Source organism: Neocloeon triangulifer, unplaced genomic scaffold, assembly GCF_031216515.1.
Source record: "Neocloeon triangulifer isolate White Clay Creek 2 clone unplaced genomic scaffold, ASM3121651v1 ptg000006l, whole genome shotgun sequence".
NCBI lineage: Eukaryota > Metazoa > Arthropoda > Insecta > Ephemeroptera > Baetidae > Neocloeon > Neocloeon triangulifer.
The window spans coordinates 587,923-607,935 of NW_026775549.1; the positions used below are offsets into that span (position 1 = coordinate 587,923).

Sequence of the window (20,013 nt, forward strand, 5' to 3'; positions counted from 1 at the left end):
GGTTGCAGCATTTCCAGTGCGGAGAAGTAAATGGCGTACGTCAGCATGAGATATGAACGACGACCCCTCGCTTTTGACGTTGCACTCGTGTATTTTGTTGACAAAACTTCAGCCGCCACACGCGATACGTTGCTGAAATTTTAGACCTTCTGCTGGCACCTTTGAGCGGCGAAAAAGGACCGCCTGGCCCATCGCAGACCGAAACTGCGGTGCAGTCTTGTGCTGCATGTTAGCATAAATTATTTTCTGAACCTCCGTTGATTCCGTGCAAATTTGACAATTGAGTAGTTGAGATATCTGCTCGGTTCACGTCTCAAAAATCCAAGGTACGTTCATGGTTGTTGAAGACAGAAAATGAGCTTGAAAAACTTTTCGGCCTTATGTATTAGTCTTATTATGTACATTTTACATATAATATTTGACCCCAACAAAATTTGTATGTTTGAAAACATGCGTAAAAATTACAAGTTGTTGCTAAAATCTTAATCAATTTATTAAAAGGTTTTTTATGATGACTAAAAAAGTGCCAGCTTAGCAAATAATTTTTCCCCCTTTAAATAAAAGTGCTGAAATGCTTATTTTGTCATTAATATCTTATTGATTAAATTTTCAATTTTTTTTATTAAATTTATATTTTGTTTCGTTGTTTTAGATGAGGCTTAACAGAAGTATACAAGTTGTGCTCTTCCTGGTTTTGACCTTGATTGGCAGCTGCTGCCATGCATTTTACGTACCCGGTGTGGCTCCTGTCGAATTCCACAGAGGCTCAAAAATAGAAGTGCGAGCCGTAAAAATGACAAGCACACACACCCAACTGCCCTACGAATATTATTCGCTGCCCTTCTGCCTCCCCAAAAATGGGACTTTTATTTACAAGTCGGAAAATCTTGGTAAGCTTGATCGATATCAAATTTATGTGAGGTATTAACCTTAATTAATTTGCACAGGGGAGGTTTTGAGAGGCGATCGAATTGTAAACACGCCCTACGATGTGCGAATGGCAGTAAACGTCCCTTGCAAGTTGCTTTGCCACTCGCCTGGAAATCCCATGACTTGGGGCGACGAATCTTCCCAGGCCGTCATCAACCGAATCCAACACGAATACTATGTTCATCTGTAATTTAACAATTAATTTAAAATTTGTGGCTGAGGCGCTAATATTTTTTTACTACAGGTTGGTGGACAACCTTCCAGTGGCGACGAGGGTCACTGACCCTGACACGGGTGAAATACGTTTTGAGCACGGTTACAGACTCGGCATTCAGTTCGAATCGATGGGCAGCTTCGTCAACAACCATTTAAAACTGAAGCTGCTCTACCACACAGAGAACAAGTAAAATGTTATTTTTAAATGATTTAATAAATTTGTTATAATGACTCTTTTAGTGAAACGTTCCGCGTTGTTGGTTTCGAAGTGGAAACGTTTAGCGTTGACCAAAGTGAAATGAAGTTTGAAAAAGCCGATGGAGGCACTGACTGGCGGTGCTCGTTCCCCACGCAGCACAAGCAGCAAGTTGTGAATCCAAAAGGAGGCACCAGACTCTTTTTCACATACAGTGTTGAGTGGCACCCTTCCCCCATTAGTTGGGCGTCCCGATGGGACATTTATCTGCGAATGTCTGATGTTCAGATTCACTGGTTCTCCATTGTCAACTCGCTAGTTGTTGTCTTTTTCCTTTCTGGTAAAAACCATCCTTTAGACATAAATATATTTTATTACATTAATCTTGAATAGGAATATTGACTATGATTATGGTCCGCACTCTGCGCCGAGACATTGCTCGTTACAACCAGGACGAAGGGCCTGATGAGGCTGTCGAAGAAACTGGTTGGAAGTTGGTACACGGTGATGTTTTCAGACCACCCCGATATCCTCGACTTTTTGCTGCCGTTCTCGGAAGTGGGATCCAGATTTTCTTGATGGCCCTAATCACCATCTGTAAGGAGCTTTTCTTTTATTTTGTACTCAAATAACCAAATTATGGTCAATTATAGTTTTTGCCATGCTTGGAATGTTGTCCCCTGCATCTAGAGGTGCTCTGGCCACAGCTGCAATTTTCTGCTACGTCTTTATGGGTCTGATTGCCGGATATTTCTCAGCCAGGGTTTACAAAACCATGAAGGGAAAGGAATGGAAAAGAGCTGCTTTTTTGGTAAGCTTAGCAATTACTTAATTTTACTGATTTTGTGCTTAAAAACTACAAATTTTAACAGACTGCTACTTTGTATCCTGGAATCGTATTTTGCACCTGCTTCTTCCTGAATTTCTTCATCTGGGGCAAACACTCGAGTGGAGCAGTGCCATTCCCGACCATGTTGGCACTGTTGTGTCTTTGGTTCTGCATTTCCCTGCCTCTCGTCTACCTTGGCTACTATTTCGGATTCCGCAAGCAGCCGTTCCAACATCCCGTTCGCACTAACCAGATTCCTCGACAGGTGCCAGAGCAGCTTTGGTATATGAACACCTTCCTCTGGTAAGTCAAAAATTTATATAAAAAATCGGCCGGTGACAAAAAAATTATTTTTTAGCACCTTGATGGCTGGCGTGTTACCTTTCGGAGCTGTTTTCATCGAGCTATTTTTTGTGTTCACTGCCATTTGGGAAAATCAGTTCTACTATCTATTTGGATTCTTGTTCCTGGTATATTTAATCCTGGTCGTTTCTTGCTCTCAAATCTCGATTGTAATGGTCTACTTCCAACTTTGTGGAGAGGTAAAGAATTTATAGAAAACAAATTGTATTTTTCTTGACCAATGTGCATTTCAGGACTACCGCTGGTGGTGGCGAAGTTTCACAGTCTCGGGTGGCTCAGCCGTTTACGTGTTTGCATACTCAGTGTTCTACTTTGCCACAAAACTGGAAATCTCCGAGTTCATTCCCACCTTGTTGTACTTTGGCTACACAGGCATCATGGTGCTCACTTTCTGGTTATTGACGGGCACCATTGGATTTTTCGCTGCCTACGCCTTCATTAGAAAAATCTACGGTGCCGTCAAGATTGACTAAACTGATGAACTGTGATACAAGCAGCCCACTTCTTACCAAGTTGCTTAGTGTAGTTACTTATCGTAATTGAGAGTGAATGTGTTTTGAGAGAAGAGTATTCCATGCCAGTCACTAGCAAAATCTTAACTGAACTATTCTTTGTTCACTATTTTTATGTTGTGCACGTTTTACAGCTTTGAGTTAGCTGTGTTGTAATAGTAAGGATACAAAGAATATAATATTGACTTTTCCAGATTCAAATTAATTAATAAAATCTGATTTTTCTTTATGAACTATCAAGCGTATTAATTCAGACATCCCTAATAAATTACACTCGTCTTAATTAAAGCTGAGTATTATCAAGCAAGTTGTGATTTATTTTAATTCTTGCTTTTGTCAAAATTGGAAGGGTTGTACATTATAACTATATCATTTTTTGCTGTATTTTAATTTTCAAGTAGCTCAAATTAATTTGATCATGATTAGATCAAGAAAAATAAATTATTACAGTGGTTGTAAAATTAATAAAAAAATTTATTTATTCTCTTCATCATTCCAGGTAGGATCCGTCAATGGAAAAATGGCAAGCTGAGATGTAAATGTTTTGGTTTCATCCTCATATTTCTTGACCACTTGCTCAATTAAAGGCTTCAGTTTTCCCATTTCTTTTGTATGCACAATCTACAGAAAAAAATAAAATAAAAAAGATTTTCATCAAATTTAAATGCCAAAATATTGCACATACTTGCAAATCGATGACTGCTAAAAGGGCATTCAATACGGTTGTGACTTGCTGATCACAGGTCAAGAGGAAGTATTGGTAATGAGCATCCAAAATTACAGAAATCCACGCGACCATTTGGTTCTGTCCTCATCAATTTAATTGTAAATTTTTTGATTTCAGTTATAAAAATGCGTACCAAAAGAGCCTCGTTTTCAACGTTTTGATCGTCACCGTCCCAAAGTTGGGCAGCAATGTGTTGAATAAAGAGAACTGCATCTTGGGCGGAAATGTGCCTTCTTATTTCTGGCAGCAGTTTACTCGAGGTGAATGGCTTTGAGAGTGTGAGGTGCAACAGTCTCTTCCTTCCACCCGTCAAAGGCGACTCTGGTGGCAACGACGCAGAACATTCTTCAACGTCGGAATGGCCGTCGGAAAAATCTTGTTCTTCGCCTCGCAGACAGAGTGAGACCAACTTGACCAGAGTTTTTTCTGAAATTTTGCACATGGTCTGCAGCAGGCGGGTGATTGAAGCAATATGCTTTTTCTCCATCAAGGGCCGCATCATTGTTTCGCTGATCCTGATTTATAAATGATCATTAAACAACATCATATTATTAGATTTTTTGCTATTTACTTGTATTCTGGAAGTCCTTGGCATAAAAGTTTACTGAAACCTTCCGCCAAATTTTCAGGAACAGAAATGTTAAATTCTTCCTCAGGAGAGTCGTCCCATTCAAGCATCTCAACTTTAGAACTCTCTGTAAAAATGTTTGAATTGAATTTTTTACCTATTATTTTCCTGCTCACCTAAGGGGCTTGACATGCCAAGAAACTGAGAAAGGTCTGTGTTGACCAACCCAAATGAGGCGCACATAACTTGACTCTCGCAAGGGACAAAAATGTAGGACAAGTACGGCCCAAACACTTTTGGAACTTTCTCAGCACTTTTTATGGCCGTTTCTTCCTGAACCACCTTGAATGCTGTGTTGTAGATTCCAATAAGCCCACCTTAAACGAAAATAAAATCAAAAATTTCGAAAACAACAACTGAAAAAACTTACTCGAATCCGCCGGTTTTGTTCCGTAGAAGAGAATGTTATTTTCTCCAACAGAAGCAATCGCCACCTTTGAAAATTCCTGCAAACTCAAAACAGATCCAAGGCTCTTTCCTGGGAATTCCTTCTCTCCGTTTAAATCATATAAAAAGATCTGCATATCACTCCCTGAAAATAAACATTGGATCTCAGATATTATTGAGATTAAAAATTTCATCAATACTAACAAAATGTGATGAGAGAAGTGCCTTCGAAGGAAACATCCCAAAGCTGAAAACCGTTTCTAACAATTTCAATAGTGCTCTTCACTTCACCACTGCTTAGGATCCAACACAGAGAAGAGTCCTAGTAAGCAAACAATTTTTAATCAAAATTTTAAAATAAAGACTGCTCAATCTTTACCATGGAGAAAAATATTGCTAAATGGTCAAGCTTGTCTTTTGCAAAAAGAACTTTTGATGCCTTTGCTGGCAAAATTTCTGGCATTTTTTCCTTCTTTCTAGAAATAGATTCATTGACTGGAACAACTGCCCCTTTTTGGAAAACAACGTTTGCTACTCCATCGAAAGCACTCAATTTTAAGATAGGCGAAAGAACCTGCAGCAAAAGTCATAGGAAATTAGTAGAATTTATAATTTATTTTATCTGAATGATTAACTAACCGTGTTCTTTTTTAATTTCTGCAGATTTTCAGTGTCATCGTCCCAAGAGAGGATTTGATTGCTTTTGGTCACTGCCACATAGACTGAATTAGTCGAGTCGTAGATGGCTGGGCAGCTGAAGCCTTCTTTCAAAGACCAACTGGCCACGGCTTTCTGGTCAACAACCTGCAGATCATGGCAAATTAATATTTGTTTCATTTACATTAAAAATATTCACACAACCTTATACTTTGTGACAACTTTGTCGAACGTGGCCAAAATGCAGTCCTCATCGACGGGTTCCACTCCCAGCAATCGGCTGTCGCTCTGCGTGGTGCAGAGCACGAAAGGGGTGCCCAAATTTTCAGGCATTGTGCAGAAGATCTTCGTTATTCCGAGATGATTGGAAGAAAATGCTTTCAGATTAGCAGAGGAAAACCTGCTGGAGACAAAACGAATTTAGTATTAAAAAATTTGATTAGCCACAAAACTGGAGATTCTCTTTAGGCCCCACATAAAATAAGAGAAATAATATTTTTTGAAAGTCGTCAGAGAAAGTTAGAATGTAAACAATACTAAATTTACATACCTGGAAAATAATTTTGAAATTTTTCGGAGCGTCCGCACAAAAACACGTGTGTTGTGTTTTCGTCTCGTTTCGCATTCGTATAGGTGCTGCCACGACTCGGGCACGATCAAAGCTCAAAGCTCAGCTCTCTCCACAAGTCCACAGTCCAGATGCAGTCCATGCAGAAGAAAAATAATATTATACAAGAGCGCTCAAAGTAAAGCTTTAGAATCTCATTAATTGACTATGAATTTGACAATGAAAGTGTAAAAATATAATTTTTGCTATCCACAGAAATAAGAATGGTCAAAATATCCATATCTGTCAATATAAAAATTAGGAAGAGTTACAAAAAAATCAGAGTATAAATTTGAAAATATTGAATTTAATTTTTATTTGCATTTTAAATTTCAAATTTCATATTAATTCAGATAAATTTATTAGGCTTTTTGTAAAGAATACTTAAAAAAGAAATATAGTCCACAAATAAAAACGAAGGTCCCAAAACGCAAGTTAACTAATATATTATATAATTACAATAATTCTTTTAATAAATTCTTTTAGCTATTTCAAAAAAAATTATTATTATTATTTATTCTTCTTGGTGCCAAGTATTCCTTATATTGATTGATGTTTTCAATTTTTAATTCATTTTATAGTGTATTTGACTATTATCTATTATCTATAATCTTTATATTCCTCTAAAAAATTTCAAATACTTACATAAAATTTAATAATTTTGGGAAAATTTTGTTTGAGAACTTTTGCTCTTTGAAAGCGCGCGCGTCTCCCTCAGCAAGGGGCACCTTTGCTTTTCCTAATTTGCGAAGCGATTTTTTAATCTTGGTAAGAACATGTGACATTTGAGTGTGCATGCATAAAAGGGAAGAGCGGCGGCACGGCAGCCGTTCAAGAAAGACCCACAACAATAAAACCGCAGGACCGGAGTAAAAAGGGAGGAAAGAATAAGAGCAGAAGAAGAAGAGCGAGGTAAGGTTATTCCGTGTGACATGTTAATTTAAAATTCATATTTCCCTACTTTGTCTTTTTATGTCCTCGTTTTGAATTTGAAATTTTTCAATCTTCTTGGTTTTGTGTTTAGCTTTTTAAGGGCGCTGCATACATTATATTGTCTTCCATTTGCTGCCGCTCTTCTGTATATTTTACTGCACACAGTGCTTCCTATTTCACTTGAGTTATTCCCGGGGGTGTCATATAAATCATCCTGAAGCTTGTGAAATAGCTGTACGCCATCATAACTTTTATTCTTCGCTCTTGCCATTCCGGCGCACACACACTCACCGACGCCTGCCTGCAGGACCAACCAATTGATTCATGGCACCTCGCGCCCGCCAGAGAAATTTAATTTAGTGTTTCATTTCTTCCGGATATTTGCAAAGCCCGCGCGCCATAAAACAAAAATATATGAATTCGCGTTCTGCCAGCTGGATTGATGCAAAAAAGCCAGGAGATTATTGTGCTTCGGGGTGCAGTATCGCATCGCCCACCGCCTGCTTTTTGATTATTTTTGCTTCGCCTGCACCGGAGAAAGCTATATTTTCTTTATGCACACCTCAGAGCATCAGGGCGCACAAGTCATATCACCGCAATGTAAAATCCTGCCTCGGAATTTCAAACGTTCAGGGACACGGTTCACAATCAGTATCACTTTTATGGGCACACTGATTATAGAAATATTTTAATATGTGGTCCAACAATTTAGATTTCATAAAATGAGCACTTTACTTGTCAAATTTAGAAATAATAAGCAGCGCGAGAGAAACGAGTATAAATTATTTTACCTTTTCTAAAATCGGTAATATCGGTATTTTAGAAACAAATCTCTTTTTTTAACAATGGACTGCACTAAATTTTGTGCTTCAATTAACAAATACAAATTAAATTATAAAAGAAAAATGACCAGTCGTCTTAAAATTTGTTATTATTTTAGTACTGTTTTTTTTTTTATTATTTTTATTGATTATTATACAAGATAATTTCATAACTAATGGCGGAACCGGAATGCAATAAAAACTTTTTGTTATTTGTTTTACAAAATCTTCCAAGAGATAATATTTAATGTTTTAGCTTCCCACTTGCAAGCAATCGCTGGAGATTTAAAAAACGTTAGTATTGAAACCAGATTTAAACAGAATAGCATAAATTCATTGAAGAAATAATTTCACCCATGCTCTTCAAAGTTAAATTTTACAAAACATCCAAATTTAGCAAAAATATATAATTATCTTTTCTTCCTACCAAATAAATTTCGCGTTCCAACGATCTCGGTGGATGAAATTAATTATAAGTTTCTCATCTCAAATCGAGCTCGGAATTGAATTTGGCAATCCCGCCGATCTATATCTGCAGAGGGCCGGATTTTCTTTGGAGCGCAGTGAGCCGAATGGTGGTCTCGTTCGCTCTCTCTGCTGGCGTTGCTTCTCGTCAAAAATTCAATTAACCGGTCGGAATCATTTGCCCCCACGGTGTTGCTGCTGATACATCAGACGAACGAACCGACGAACACACACACGACGAGAGAGCTGCAAAAATTGTGATCGACTCTCGCTAACGTCTTGCTATTACCCCAGGGTCTTAAAAGCAGTTAGTTCCAACCCGTAGAAATAACATTAGTCTCTCTCAGTCGGCGCCGCGTTCATTCAATATTTAAATGCGAATTTTTAACTGCCGAGAGGGGAAAGCGACCGAGAAGGACCAACTTGAAGAAAGAGAGAGGCAGGAATATATAAGTGAGCGCGGGAATTTTCCGGGGCTGCATAATTACAGGGCAGTGTCTGTTATTTTTGCACTCGGCCCTCGTCTCTCGCGCCGGGGGTGCTGTGCAGGGTGCGACGGGACACTCCGTCGGAGCGTGCGATAATTTGGAATTCTACCCTTGGGCACGGGAGGAATTTGTCTTTGAAAGTATCTGGCGGTTGATTTAAGAGTGCTGGCCATGCCTCGCATGCACAATGAAGGAATCAATCAAGTGAGCATTCATTACTCGCCGGCCGGGTTAATAATGTCACAAAGCGGCGGTGGATGGTGATAAACGGCCCTTCGCTTTTCCGCTCAATTGCCGCGGCGAGAACAAATCGACACCGCAGATCTCTTCTTCGGATAGAGATGCGCCCGCTGAGGATTTCATTAATCCAAGATCTCCCCTTTGTATAAATTTTAGTATATCTGATCTGCTCTCAAAATACTTTGTTAAATGCATTAAACGTACTCCCACTTTTAACAAATTTTTTTCAAAAAATTGCGCTTTAGTTTTATTTCAAAAGCGAAATTGATTGATGAAAACAATTTTTCTGATAAAATTATTCCAATAGAATAAAACGATAATAAAAAATTATTAGGTGTTCAATGTTGTTGCTGTATTTTAGATTGGTGATTTAAAGATTTTTTAAATAGCTGCTACGCCTACTTAATTTTTACGCATTTTCAAAACAATTTGCAGAATCAATGAAGCGGCATTGCGATTTTGTTTTAAATTACTCTGAGCTGTCAAAAATTTCTGAAAGTTTTCAGAAACTTTCAGTAAAAACATCATGCATGAAAATGGCATGTTCCATTTTCGATTGGCATAATAATATATTTTAATCAAATTTTAAACAAAATGCTACACATCTCTAGCGTTAATTTTTTTCCAACGATCGAAACATACCGTGATTTCAAGTAACTAGATTTATTGCATATCAAAAAATCTATTTCAGCAACCAGCGATATTCTGAACGACACCGCGGATATCATCTTGGGATAGAGATACGGTGAGCGAGGATTTCATTAATTCGATCGCGTCCCCCCTTTGTAAATTTTATTATTCGTTTGGCTCTGGAAATACGGTGTTGAATGCATTAAATTTATTTGCGAACGTTATTCGCACATTTATCCGTCAAATCTCATGACAATTGCGCTCTTTCCGAATTAATGACCGGCGGCCGCGCGCACATTAATGAGCGAAATCATCAACATGGCGGGATTTTGTAGCGCTGCTGCATAATTCATGGCCGGGCCGGGCACTCGTTTCAATTACATTGGCCGCTTTTTCGCGCATTATGGAGAGCGAGGGAATATTTTTGCCGGCGCCGAATTACACTGAACACACGGTGTGTGGAGAATCTCAATTGTCATTTACAATGATAATGAGTGCCACGCCGGGCCTTCGTTTTAATCAAATTCGCAATCAAATATTCATAAAAGCCGAAAGTATATGGCACCGGTGCGCGCCACATTTGTATTGTCGGGGCCGTTGCGCTGAATTTATTGCCGCAATAAATTTTGCCCTCGTGTGTTATTTAAATTCATAGCGAAAAATCAGGTTGCCAGAACTGATTCCACGTGACCCTAATTAACCTAGCGGCCTTTCCGCCGCGCGCCACCGTTATTAAAATTTAATTTACAACACTTATTTTTTCTCTGCTTTAGAAAGTGAATTAATATTTAATATGATGCTACTTAAAAATTTAACATATTTTAACAATTAATTTAAACGCCACAGAATTGTGAAATTTCATATTTTTTATATTTTTAACAGTAACATTATATTGTAATATAATGTTGATTTTATTATTTATTAATTTTTTTCAATAATAATGCTAATTACAATAGTTTTATTTTTAGATAAGATCTATATTTGTTGGTCCTTTTGATAAAACTTACATGCTATATTAATTATATTATGTTTTACATAGAATGCATTAGTTCAATAAGAGAGATCTAAAATAATAATTCTGGATTTATATGTGATGGCATAAATAAATATTTCTTGAGAGATTTTAAAAATTAGTAATTGATTTCTCATAATCTATTAAAAAAACAGCAATGTATGCGGGAAATTACTCATTTATTTTACAATACAGTCATGAATTGTATATTATTATACAATTGCACTACATATTAATTCTCTAAGGTTGTACCATGTGTGCGCTATAGGCAACCTGTGTGTCACTCTAGTACAGCAGATTGCATTTCCATCACTCGCAGGCTATGTTTTGAAATACTAATTTAAAGGAATTGAAATTGAGATTGTTCAAAAGCATCTCACTCATTTTTGAAGCAAATTGTGCTGTGCATATTTCCACTCTGTTGAAATTGCCGCTTATTATATAATAAAATTTTAATCAGTTAGAAATGTCAAGGGACGAGAAAGAGAGCACAGCCGAGCATCTGCATAATTTGGATTTTTCTTCCCCAATCTAATCCCACTTTTTACATTTCGCATTCGGCACCTCGGTGCGCTATGAGGGGCAATAAAACTCCGCAGCCACTGCCTGCGCGCATCACTCGCAATTGAGCCGGATGGCTACACCACACACACACACCGCTGCTTTTGCTACCATTCTGTGAAATTGAAGCTTTTTGCCGGCGCGCAAAAGTATGCAAGAGATGAGATAAGGTCTGGGCGCATAAGGGCGGAGGGCGTATTTAAGTCATAAAAACATAACTGAGTGGTATGGGACGGTAGCAGGTAGTCTAATATCACATGATGCTGCCACTTTGTTCCTCGCGTTGCTGCCGAGTGCAAAAAGTACACTCGGAGAGAGGCAAAAAGTTTTGTTGGCCAGGTAACGCAACACGGCAAACCCTGTTGTTTGCGTTTTAAACTTCGTGTGTGTGTGTGCGCGCTTGAGCTGAGGAAAAAACCTATTAACTTAACTCTACGGTAATAATGCGCGCGCTCTCAGGCTTCTTTCATAACAATATTTGCATGCGCGCGCCCTTAAAACTTTATTGTTTGCGAAATATGAAAACGCATGTAGATAAAAATGTACATGCAAAAGGGCTGAATGTGCAGAGGAGAAACATCTGCCCTCAAACCCGCTCTCCAACTTAGTGTATGCATAATCTGTCTAGCATTACGGCCTTTGAGAATACACTTTGCAGAGAGAAGCGGCGCAAGAGAGAGCAAGAGGCCGCCTCGAGGTTTCGTTGCTGAGCAAGAAATTGATTTCAATTTACTCTCTGTTTCTTATTTACCCTGGTTGGAAGAAGCTTTTTAAATGAGGCCAATATTTACTTTGTTATTAATTAACCTTCAAGATATGCTCATTAACTTTTTAATTTAATATTTCATTTGATGTTGGCAGGGAAACATTTTTTAGGGTTGCACAAATGAGAACAAGTTAAATTCAGCTGATACAGAGCAAAATTTTGTGGTTTTATAGTATTTTGGGGAATAAAGAAGCAATGGCAAAATTTTGATTTAATAAATAATTTTGAACTTTAAACTAATATTTAATTATAATATGAAGATATTGATTAAATATTAAAATTTTTATTTTTAAACTCTATTTTTTGTATTCATTTTTTAACTTCTTATTTTTTTTTTTTTTAGTAAACAAAATAGATAAAATCAAACATTTTGTGTATGCTTACTGCTTTATATTTTAACGTGCTATTGATTTGTACGTATTTTATAAATCTAATGATTGCCCCATGTAAGTAATAATAATTTAAGTAATTAAAGTACTTTTGTGCACTCGTAAAGTTTATAACTTTTTCTGTATCAATAATTCATCATAATTATTAATCATTACACATATTAACATAAAAATTGTGAATGTTAAAAAAATAACCATATTATTAAAATCTAATCTCAATTAAAACGTCCCCTAGATGTTTGTAAATTATTTAAAATTAGAGATTTAAGACGGCCTAAGAAATAAAATGAAACGCACTAGAGAATATCTTTATACCAGGCTAATTGGGATTTAAAAATATGGAATTCATTATGGGACAGCATTCAGTTTTTATTTATTGGGGCGTAGTGGTCAACATTTTATCAAAATCAAACAAAAAATTAGACAGAATTTTCAAGCAGTTTATATAAATTTCTCCTCATTTTTGCCAAAAAACCAAAAGTCCAGAGTGCCCAGACAGACATTTAAAGGAAAGCTCATAAAAAAAGTGTGGAACTTGCCCGGACAAGTGCTCCAGGCTTTTTAATAACATGCAAACGAGAGGCTTGAGAGAAAATAATATACACTCCATCCAGTTAAGTCTCTTTCTCTCACCACAATGGCGGCTTGAAACAACAGCAAGAACTGCCCTCAAGACGCTAATTGAAAGCGCTAAGCTGAGCACTCATCACCATATTATAAACTCGGGAGCCTAATTACATCTTATAACAGGCGAGGAGAGAGCGAGCGCAGGGTGTATTAAGTTTGCAGAGAACCGCCGCCGCCGTTTCCCATAAAGGAAGCGAGCGCGCGAACCGAGAAAAAGGATTTTTAACTGCGCGAGCTATGCAAATGTTTTTTCACGAGAGCGCCGCCCGCCGCTCTTTACGGCGTTTACAAGAGGGACAAAAAGAATTAGTCTTTTGCTGCTCTTTCTCTCTCTCTTCGTACTTTTATTTTCTTGTCGTGGGCAAATTGCAGTTGTTGTTTTGCTGCTCTTCCCCTCCCTTATCATTAGTTTTTGCCCGGCCAGCAGCGCAGCCGGCAAGGATTAAACAGTTTTTAGACGACTTCCGTGCAGAGATAAAAGGCGCACAAAAGCGCACACACGGTGGGCGAAAAAGTTGATTACAAAAGATCGTCTGGCGTGTTTGGCTCGAGAGAGCATTTTCATTAAACTTTTGGAAACTTTCTTTGTCTAATCTTTCTGAAAGCAGCCCTTTTAGATTTTTTCATTAACTTGATTTTTTTTTTTTTTTCAATAAAGACGTTTTAGATTTCAAAAATTGACACGTTGATAAAAAAATCAAACACTGAAAAAGTATATTATTAAGAATTATTCAACTTTCATTGTCTATTCATTCCACAAATTTTCTTTTAAAACCATTGGAGTTTTTATAAGTTGATGCGAACTTTTTGTAGTTTGGCTAGAGAGAAAATTTTACGATTGAACTTGAGCTATAAACTTACTTTTCCTTACCTTTCCAGATTTTTTATTAGATTTTTTCCATAAACATAACTTTTTTCATAATTTTTACCCTTTGCCAAAAAAAAAAAGAACGCTTGATGTTTGATAGTTGACGCGTGGATGGAAAAAAATCGAACTTTGGATTGGCACTCGAAGGGCTCACAAGTATATTTGGACAGCTGAGTGTAAGGGGTGCGAGAGAGTCGAGCTGGGGTGTAGTCGGAGGAATATTCAATTTTCTGTCACAATTTGATCGGGCAACACTTGTCTCTAACGGGGATGCAGGGCGGGGGGATAACGACAATCCATTTACAGGTGCTGGGAATAACTTTGCATGCCAGCTTGCGAAAGTGGCAGCAGGTGCCTGCCGAGCTGCCAGAGCGAGTTGCTCCCGGGAATTGGTTTGTGATATGCAATTCGCCGCGCCGAATATGCCAATCCATAAAGAAATGATACCGAAAGTTGCGATCATCTCATCAGCGGCGGCAGAGATCGTTTTCGCGCCCGCCAATGGCGCCGAGCCGTATTTATATTTATCAGTTGCAGGTTGTTTGTTCTGACAATAGAGAGCGAGAGGCAGTTTTGGCAAAACACCAGTCAATTGTTCAGCTTGGACGAGATCTCTCCGCAGGGAGTTGGGCCAGGAGATTGGCGCAGCGGAGGGCGAGAATGAATTTTAATCATAAAAATTCATGAAAGCCGCTTTGAATTGCGTCACGGCTTGAATTAAATCGTTATTCTCAGAGAGTCAGTTTTATCTGTTGTTAGAGAAGGAGCGAAAGTCAACAAATATTCTCATAATTGAATAAGGAAATCAAACAATGTACCATGAAAATTGATTCAATTTACAAGTGCGACAAAGAAATCAACCAGCTTGATGCTGTATTTCAATAGCAAAACAATAAGTATCTCAGAAATATATTATTTTAACCAATTTTAACTATGTTTTCTACAAAAGTCAAATTATTATATAAATAACTTTCTTATTAACATATTGTTAGTTGTAATATTACAATAAAAATATTTAAAAATAATAATCAGTAATAAACAAAATACAATCGATTTAATTTTAAGAAAAATTCTTTTTAAATAAACAAAAGAATTTTATTATAAAGTTTCTAAAAGACTTATTGTAATTTTTATTCCAATATTAAATACTTTATCGACTTACAGAATTAAAATAATTATTTTAGAGAAAATTAAAGAGTTAAATTAAGTAAAAGTACCGGGGGACTAATAAAAATAAAAATAAATCACCCGCTTCTGTAACATATATGCAAAGAAAATTGCAATTTTTTGTTATTAATATAATTTTCACCTTTTAATTTCCATTTCTACTAACGTAGAGGATCAAAATAATCATGTAAAATAGTGTTAACTCTTGGAGTACCAACTCTTGCAGAACAAATCACATAGATTACCAAATCCAAGTGTCAAATATGCATCTTTTTTCTACATTAACATTGAATTCAGCAGATGTGGAAAATTCACAGCTAAAATGAGCTGCAAAAAAAAACTTTTTTCCAATAGTGAGTAAAATTTTGGAGATAGAAACCCGGAATTAAATATACTTTTTGCCTTCAAAAAAGAAGGATTAGCAAAGAAGATGGAAGTCGGGCTTTCTCTCTCGTCTGCCGCATTAATGCGCGAATGAATAATCCGGCGCTCGCCTAGCGTTGGATTCTCTCGTTTTTTTTTCCTTTCTTGAGGCAGCAGCAGCAGGCATTGCTGAAAATAGCTTTTTTGTGTTTATGAGTTGGGTTCATTATTCATAATATGCGCGAATTCCGAGAGGAGCAAGAACTTTAGCTTTCTCCTGCTGCTGGGGAATATACACAAATCCGCATCATGGCTCCATTGAGGGTCACAATGAATAATAAATAAGAAGTAAGGCGGGACCGGCTGCGTTCGCTCTCGCTCTCCCGCGAGTCAGCCACAGAACGAAAGAACGGACGCTTTTTTTCTCTGCTCGTCTTTGCGAGAGTCGAATGAGGCGGCACTCGATAAAATGGAAATCATTCAAATTTAATGCCACTGCATGGAATTTGCTGTGCCGGCAGTGGCGCTGCAATGATCTAAGCTCCCATCATGAATGGCGTGCGAATCGCTTCTGCCGCTATGGGATTGATTGAAAAATACACCGACATCAAATGAAAAAGAAAAAAAAATAGGTAAAACAAAATATTTCAGTCAAATTTAACTGCTGACGAATATTCCTATAAAAATTAAATATGAGCAGAATCAAACAGTTGTTGAGCTTTGATAATTAATTAGACTAATTTTAATAAACAATTTTTATATTCATTTTTTTTTTAATAATTATTATAAATTATTGTTGAAAGCTTAAAAATAATATTTTTTAAATTACAATTGAAACTTATACTGAAGGAAAGTAAAATTATTTAAATGTTACTTGAACTAAGTTTTAAGGAAAATGAATAGCAACAGTCAAGTAATTTTTTTACTTTTCATATTTTTTCATACTTATTAATTATTACATTGATCAGAAAAAAAATTATATTTTTCAAAGCACGCCACTGCTGAGAATTTTTGCATGAGACTTTTCTGCTTCGCAGAGACTGAGCCGGCGCGAGACTTTTTTTGCATGGAGCACTCACTCTGTTCTGCTTATCAGTCATTCCGTGCATGCAATAATGAATGAGAGCCGCTGAAAAAGTGCTGCAGTGGACAAAAAGCGGCGGCACTGTTGAAATCAATTAAGAGCTACACGAACCCAGCGGCGCACACAGAGGTCATCAGAATTAATCTCGCTGGCAAAAAACGAGATCTCTGCTGAAATATCCCGTTTGTGAGCAGAGGGAGCAAGCAGTCTAGGTGCGGGGCAAAAAATCGAGGGCGTCATCACACGGTGTGGATTCTCGTCATCATCATCATCAGGGCTTTCTGGTTTTATGGCTCACGAGATTAAATTTGTAATGTAACTCTGCAAAAAGCGCCAAACTGCCGGCCGGCGATGGATGTCTTTGTTAATGAAATAATATTCCGCATGGGCGAGAGTTTGCTTTTATTTCGGAGTGGAAATTTTTTGCACAACCTTTGGGAAGATTTAAAAAAGAGAGGAGAATTTCAAATCCAAAGCATTTTGTAATCTGTAAAAATGGATTTCAGAGCACGTACTACTAATGCCAGAGAAGGGAGAAAAGAAAAGAACAGGCTTTTCTGTTTTCTGCGTTTATAAGCCTTGATTTTTATGATTTCGATCGAGATCAAAGCGGGGCAGGAGAAAGAGCGGCGGCCGGCGCATTATCGCGAATTGAATCATTTCTCAGTCGGCAATATTTCTGCGCCTGCATGAAAAGAGGAAAAGCTTTGGGTCTCCGGGGAGTTGGAGCGGCAGTGACCAGTGGCCAGCGAGTAGAGGGGCCGCGCCGTGCGATGACTGCCTGTGCTCGCGGCGCCGAGGGTGCTTTGCGCCACGGCCCGAGCAATTGTCTTTCCGCAAAAGGCAGGGAGCTTGATAAACCGTCGACAGATTCTTACAGCTCGTAAATTTATAAAGAGCATCAAACGATAAAAGGATGATGACGGCAAGAAGATTTGTGGAGATTACGAGTGCGGCCCTTGCGATGGCCCCGGCCGGCGCGTTTATTTTATTATTTCCTAGAACAACACGCCGATAAATCTCCCAGAGTAATTGAATGTTTAATGTTTTGCTTTCACGGGGCATTTATTATTTACCGTCAAATCAGTCAATACGGGATTACCATCAGAGCTTTGCGTGCTTGTGCGCGCAAAAATAAAGGAGCTTAAAACAATTTATCTCTCCATTTTACTTCTAAAATCTGTAAACAACTGGTGGTTAAATTTGATAGAAAAATGGGACAAAATTTAAGGGTTGAGATTAGTTCCAAATTATTTAGATTTCTATGTTAACGCAATGTTATTGATGAAAATTTTAGCACGTATTTGAATTAAACAAGTAGATGGATGATTTCCTATTATCTAAAAATAATGAGTATACAATAAATTGTTTATAAAATTGTTAAGTAGATAAAAAAATAATTTTTAAAATTTTTCATAAGAATGAAACAATGTAGTATATTATTTGTAATTTTGGCATATTTTTTAAATGTACATATTAATTCTTAAATTATACGAATTTTTTTTATTAATTTTTTTTTACACAAGAACGTCGTTGTTGCTATTTAACTAGAATTATATAGATAAAAAATTTCAATTAATAATGTTCATAAAATTGTATTTTTCAAGTAAATTGAGAAGTCTTGATAATACAAATTAACATAATATGCTTGCTGTGTTTAGTGATGAAAATATTCAGTTCTTTCTATTAGGTTTTTTAATATAATCCTAAGTGCAACGATTTAATTGAAAATGTTTACAAAAGAATTAAAAAGTTGATAATTTGAAAGAAAATCTCCCATTGTAATGAATATGTGAAATTAAATTTAAGGTTTGGGTGGGGAAATAAATATATTATTAACACAGATACATGTGTAGAGGAAACAAGTGCATATAAACATTTCAGAGAGGTATAAGACGTAGTTTGCTGCAAAATCTACTGCGTCTTCTTTTGGTGGGAAGTAGCAGTTGGGCAGATTGGAAAATGAAACTTTAAAAAGCTCATGCTGGCTTCTGGACGGGAAATGGAAAATCTGGCTGATTGCAGTTCTTGAAATTGAAACATTACTTATGAATGCGTGCGCCGAGGTGAGCAAACGCACACCTTGCTTTCTCTCTGCGGTGGAAATCTTGGCTGGCGCGCGGTGAAAATGAGTGCGTTAGACCAAATCCCTAAAGGGAGGCACCGCAACTGGAAACAAAACTCGCAAAGCCTGCGGCACTCGGAGGAAGAAGAAGAAGAAAAATCAGCACAGAGGAAAACAGGAAGAGCTGCGCGCGAGTCATGGGAATTGCGTGGAAATCAAGCCTCGGCGGCGGCGAAAATTTGCGCCTAGATTGCATGCAGGCTATCGATTTTGTGCGCGGCAAACGCGGCTGCGGCTGCACACTCTGTTTTGCGCTCATTTGCAGACTAAATCTCCTACTATGAATGTGTCAAGTTGGTATGCGAGTCTCAGTATTTATGGACTCACTAAAGTATGTAATAATCTGGAGGGCCGTGCAACTCTAAGTGAGGCGGGCGCGCCCATAAAGAGCAGTATAAAGAGCAGGCGCTGTCAGGAATGCCCGATTTAATTTCGTGGACTGATTTGCAGCAGTTAATCTCCTTTCGCCTCCCTCGCAGCCGCCCTAACTGGCTTCATAGAGCTAGTGATTAATGAGCTGCACATTCCACGGCCAGGCAGTTCAAAAATGCATAACACACGCACAAGTCTGGCCTGCTGGGGCTAAATGAAATTAAATTCTATAGATTTCGGCTGAGCGTTCGCGACCCGGAGCTCCGCGGTGGTGTGCTTGATCATTCCCTTTTATGGAAAGATGCCAGCAGGGTTTGCTCGATGCTCACAACAAGTCATATTATTCGGAGTTACAAAATTTAGAGTGAAACGGTTTTGCTGACTTTCTTTTAAAAACGTGCATAATTTCAAATTATTATACGTATTTGATTATAAACTAGAATAAATTTTAAAAAATCCACCGTTGGCTAAAGTTGTAACTTATTTTTTATTTTGTCAAATTAAAACAATTTTAACTCATCAAGTTATTAACAAATACAAAAATTTAGAGGTTTTAAAATACGGCGCATAAAAATAAACCAAATTAGCCCTTAAACAAAGAAAATATCATTACCTTTCCTTTTAAGGCTTATGGAGACACACAGATCTGACCAAAATTACCCTTGCGCAACTTGAAGGTAGTATAAACTTTTAAAATTATTATTGTATTACGAAGCTTGCGAAATAAAATCTTTTCAAACTAGTCCTATCCAAGGAAGTTATATTTCAGAGGATGGACGTGTTGACCTGACCAGATCTATAGAAAAAAGATGTAAAAGTCATGAATAAGTTTTTTTTAAGTTAAGATATAGGTGAAGATTCTCCTGGATTTGACCTTAAGCAACAAAAATATCTTGATAGTTTTATTTTCCCAAAATTGAGGAGATAATTAATCTATATTATATTACCTATTCATCATTGAAGATTTGGAAAAAAAATGCAAGATTGAGGATTTTTTCATATATTTCAAAACATCAAAAAAATTTCCGGATTGTTTGTTTTTATTTTAAA

At 37.3% G+C, this 20,013-nt stretch overlaps 2 protein-coding genes across 3 annotated transcripts; one reads left to right on the forward strand and one right to left on the reverse strand.

Annotated features, from left to right (window-relative positions):
• Positions 1-4: 4 nt before the first annotated feature.
• Positions 5-3,280, forward strand: LOC132194261 (transmembrane 9 superfamily member 4). Its single transcript, XM_059615430.1, has 10 exons — positions 5-326; positions 653-890; positions 948-1,116; positions 1,175-1,333; positions 1,387-1,682; positions 1,736-1,939; positions 1,996-2,153; positions 2,215-2,474; positions 2,530-2,713; positions 2,768-3,280. The coding sequence occupies exons 2-10, from the start codon at positions 653-655 to the stop codon at positions 3,005-3,007; spliced, it is 1,908 nt and encodes a 635-aa protein (XP_059471413.1). The 5' UTR covers positions 5-326; the 3' UTR covers positions 3,008-3,280.
• Positions 3,281-3,366: 86 nt separating this feature from the next.
• LOC132194262 (uncharacterized) lies at positions 3,367-6,090 on the reverse strand. Of its 2 annotated transcripts, none has more exons than XM_059615431.1 (11): positions 5,996-6,090; positions 5,650-5,848; positions 5,428-5,592; positions 5,168-5,362; positions 4,993-5,110; positions 4,772-4,933; positions 4,518-4,718; positions 4,345-4,468; positions 3,907-4,288; positions 3,732-3,851; positions 3,367-3,667 (listed from the first exon to the last, which is right to left on the reverse strand). In XM_059615431.1, exons 2-11 carry the CDS (start codon positions 5,776-5,778, stop codon positions 3,521-3,523), a joined length of 1,743 nt encoding a protein of 580 aa, XP_059471414.1. In that variant the 5' UTR covers positions 5,779-5,848; positions 5,996-6,090; the 3' UTR covers positions 3,367-3,520. The 2 variants fall into 2 exon arrangements, with proteins under 2 accessions (XP_059471414.1, XP_059471416.1); XM_059615433.1 differs by having other exon boundaries at positions 5,650-5,845; positions 5,996-6,068.
• Between the last annotated feature and the right edge of the window lie 13,923 nt (positions 6,091-20,013).

Bases quoted from the DNA above. Each gene is read 5' to 3' on its own strand.
- LOC132194262 (XM_059615431.1), bottom strand. From the start codon at position 5,778: ATGCCTGAAAATTTGGGCACCCCTTTCGTGCTCTGCACCACGCAGAGC. The intron at 5,363-5,427 runs GTTAGTTAATCA...CTTTTGCTGCAG, and splicing joins AGAAATTAAAAAAGAACACG to GTTCTTTCGCCTATCTTAAA. The intron at 4,289-4,344 runs GTAAATAGCAAA...TTTATAAATCAG, and splicing joins CAAGGACTTCCAGAATACAA to GATCAGCGAAACAATGATGC.
- LOC132194261 (XM_059615430.1), top strand. From the start codon at position 653: ATGAGGCTTAACAGAAGTATACAAGTTGTGCTCTTCCTGGTTTTGACC. The intron at 891-947 runs GTAAGCTTGATC...TAATTTGCACAG, and splicing joins TTACAAGTCGGAAAATCTTG to GGGAGGTTTTGAGAGGCGAT. The intron at 1,334-1,386 runs GTAAAATGTTAT...TGACTCTTTTAG, and splicing joins CTCTACCACACAGAGAACAA to TGAAACGTTCCGCGTTGTTG.